Source organism: Chenopodium album, chromosome 11 (genome assembly GCF_948465745.1).
Source record: "Chenopodium album chromosome 11, dcCheAlbu1.1, whole genome shotgun sequence".
Classification (NCBI taxonomy): domain Eukaryota; kingdom Viridiplantae; phylum Streptophyta; class Magnoliopsida; order Caryophyllales; family Amaranthaceae; genus Chenopodium; species Chenopodium album.
The window spans coordinates 35,291,907-35,295,681 of NC_137844.1; the positions used below are offsets into that span (position 1 = coordinate 35,291,907).

General features: G+C 33.9%; 1 protein-coding gene across 1 annotated transcript; it reads right to left on the reverse strand.

The window, feature by feature from the left end:
• Positions 1–482: 482 nt before the first annotated feature.
• On the reverse strand, positions 483–3,138 carry LOC145566544 (zinc finger BED domain-containing protein RICESLEEPER 2-like). The gene is made up of 3 exons (XM_081625930.1): positions 2,251–3,138; positions 922–2,133; positions 483–825 (listed from the first exon to the last, which is right to left on the reverse strand). The coding sequence occupies exons 1-3, from the start codon at positions 3,136–3,138 to the stop codon at positions 778–780; spliced, it is 2,148 nt and encodes a 715-aa protein (XP_081482056.1). The 3' UTR covers positions 483–777.
• Positions 3,139–3,775: the final 637 nt, after the last annotated feature.

Consider the following 3,775-nt stretch of genomic DNA (forward strand, 5'->3'; position numbering starts at 1 on the left):
TCAAGGGAATTTAGATTATCGGGAGTTTGGATTTTTCTCCTTAGGAGCGTCTTCATCTACACAAATACTCAAAACTTGTCAAATTATCATTGAAAACTCATTATCAAAATCTCATCAAAATCACCATGAAAAATCATCATCAAAATCAAGAAAAACAACAACCAACATCAATACATACTAGAACCAACCAAACCATGCAAACTCTACCACCCAAAATGAAATCCCCTCACACTAGCATGATTAGGGGTGCTTATCGAGCGAGCCGATCGCGAGCAGGGTACTACTCGACTCGACTCGTTAAAATTTCTCGTCTGCTCGACTCGACTCGTTACTCGCCAAGCTCGTTAAGGTTTTGCTCGACTCGTGATCGTTAATTTTTTAACCTGCTCGACTCGAACTCGACTCGACTCGAAACTCGTTTAAAAATAATGATTTCAAGTAAAAAAAACTCGACTCGTCAACTCGACTCGTGAACTCGACTCGTGAACTTGACTCGAGCTCGTTAATTTAAGCTCGATAACTAAAAGCTTCAAATCAACAATTAAAAATACAAGTCTTTTACACCTAAACAATCCATCAAACACCTCAAATACAAGTCATACAATCCATCAAACACCTCAAATGCAAGTATTCAACAACAAATACACAATAATATCCAACAAAGCATACAATACAAACAAAAACAAAGAAAATACAAGTTTTCAAGTCTCAACAACAAATATCAAGTCTTCACTTCAAATCTTCAAATCTACATTTACCACTTCAATCGTGCCAAGTCTAGAGATTTGGAAGGATGATTTCTTTTGGCTCATCTTCAATATTATTCTACAAAGACATAATATAATAACAAGTTAACAACATTAGAATAATATAATTAATGAAAATAATAATAAAAAAAAAACATAAATAATTTTGCCTAACCTTGTTCTTTCTCTTTACTCCATAAAGAGCTCTACACCAATCTTCACCACAAATTAACATTTGAACGGTTTCCGGAGTAAGCCTAGCTCTATATGGGTCAATTATACGACTCCCCGCACTAAATGTAGCCTCCGAAGCTACTGTAGTTACCGGAACCGCTAAGATGTCCACCGCCACTCTAGATAACACTCTATACTTCATTGACTTTTCTTTCCACCATTCAATAGGATCAAATGTATCCCCTTCTTCCACATAATAGCACCCCTCATCAAAATAATCATCAACTTCTGATTTTCGAACACTAATACTTTCCGAAATTCTAGCCGCCCTTATGAGATCAAATAATTCAGGATTACCTTTTCCAAGTGAGGGAGCATTCGAAGTACTTCCACTTTCACCACTTTGTTCCTTACTAGGAGGATAATACAATGAAACATACTCATCATAAAGTTCATACAAAGTCTCTTTAACTTTTCGCACATTCTCTCTTACCTCTTCGGGAGGAAACATGCGCTCAAATGCATATTCTATGGCTTTTAATTTCATGCGAGGGTCTAACAAAGTTCCCATAGCCATAAGTAAATTACATTCCCCCCAATACTTGTCAAATCTTTCTTTCATGTTTTTCACCATATTTTTAACAAAAGCATCCTCCGAATTAGAATTTGCATCCAACATCACTTTAATTTTAAAAACCACACTTAGAAATCTATTTGAAGTTGGATATTCCGATCCCGATATGATATTAGTGACATCACTAAACACTTTCAAAAGTTCATTCAATTTCTCAATTTTCAACCAATCATCACCACTAGGACAATTTACATAATCTTTATCCTCTAAAGCAAGTCTAGCAAATACCTCTTTGAATTTAATCGCGCAAGACAACATGTCATACGTTGTATTCCACCTAGTCTTGCACTCAAGAACCAATCTTCTTTCTTTTAGGTTGAATTGGTTGACAATGTCCACAAACTTGAGCATTCGAGCTTCACTATCATTGAGATAGTCAACGGACTCATGCACATTCTTTATGATCGACTTCACTTGCTTTAGCCCATGTTGAACCATAATGTTCAATATATGAGCACAACACCGAACATGAAACAACTTTCCTCCACAAATCAACCTCTTGGTTAATGAGAAAGTATCCTTCAAGATAGTTAAGCAAGAGTCATTTGCCGTTGCATTGTCAACCGAAATTGTGAAAACCTAGCAAAATGAGAAAGAAACAAATTATATAAATTAAGAATTAAGACAAATAAACAATTAAACATAAATTAATTTAAGAATTAAGACAAATAAGCAAGAGTCATTAAGGCTACTTACTTTATTCTCAATTTCCCACTCCTTTAAGCACTTAAATAAACAATTAGCTATGTCCCTTCCCTTTCGAGGAGGTGGTAGGTGGACAAAGCTCAAAATTCGCTTTTGGAGTTTCCATTGTTGATCGACAAAGTGAGCAGTGACAACCATGTACTCAATTTTTTGTGGCTTTGAACGCCACAAATCAGTGGTCAAGGATATCTTTTCAACATTCTTTAAGGCATCCTTTAACTTTTTCTTTTCACTCTCATAAGTTTTGAAAGCATCTTGTCTTATAGTGTGACGAGACACTCCTTTCCATTGTGGAATTCCTCTCTTCAACATCAAGTTGAAACCCTCTTCTTCAACAATCGTGAAAGGTTTTTCGTGCATGACAAGCCAATGTGCAATACCTTCCCTCATACTACTCATATCCAAGTGACCATCATGTAAAGCACTAACAAAAGATGAACAAGGAGTGGGAGTTGTGGATTTAGATGGTAGAAAATTAATCATGGTTTGTTGTTTTAGGTTTGCTTTTTTTGTAGGACACTTGTCAAGGTGACGCTTGTAATGAGTAGTACTACCGGATTCCAAGCAAGATAATAAAACATTGCAATGCTTACATTTGACTTTCCATTTGTTTTTAACTTTGAAAGGTTCCGTTAAGTCTTTCCAAACCTCAGATTGTCTTTTCCTCTTAAAAGGACCCTTTGGTTGATTTGCTTGAACATCATCACCCTCTTCTTCATTGTTATTTGCATCTTTATCTCCTTCTTCTTGCTCCACACCTTCCTCCACATCCTCCACATGTTGCATTTCATCATCATAATTCACATAGAATTCCTCAACAATAGGTGGTACATTGGAAGAAGGTTCATTTGTAGAGTCTTTCTCCATATTAGAAGTCATTACTGCAAATATTATAGATTTTCTCATAAATATTATAGTGTATCACAAATATTACAAGATTAAATAATACATTATATCTAAGTACTTCAATACTTCAATAAACAATACATTATCAACAATAATTCACAATACTTCAATAAACAATACATTATCAACAATAATTCACAATACTTCAATAAACAATACATTATCAACAATAATTCACAATACTTAAGGTGTTTAAAATCTGAAATTAAAATCTGAAATTAAAAAAATCTGAAATTAACAATACATTAGCAGATACAAGGGCAGATCAATACATTAGCAATACAAGGGCAGATCAATACATTAGCAATACATAATTGCAAAAAATCTGAAATTAACAATACATTAGCAGATCATATATTCACATCAAAAAATCTGAAATTTAAAATCTGAAATTAAAAAAGCAAAAAAATAAAATAAAAAAAATAAGAGACATACATTCACAGGGCTCACAGCAGATCATATATTCACATCATTTGCAATTAAGAGATTAGAGAAATACAGAATATCACATATTCACATCAATCTGAAATTAAATCTGAAATTAAAAAAGCAAAAAAAAAAATAAAAAAAAAAATAAGAAACATACCTGAAACAGCGGCAGCAGAACGCG

Coding starts and splice junctions, on each gene's coding strand:
- LOC145566544 (XM_081625930.1), bottom strand. CDS start 3,138: ATGACTTCTAATATGGAGAAAGACTCTACAAATGAACCTTCTTCCAAT. Junction 2,134..2,250: donor AGTGGGAAATTGAGAATAAA/GTAAGTAGCCTT, acceptor TCATTTTGCTAG/GTTTTCACAATTTCGGTTGA. Junction 826..921: donor GAGTAAAGAGAAAGAACAAG/GTTAGGCAAAAT, acceptor ATGTCTTTGTAG/AATAATATTGAAGATGAGCC.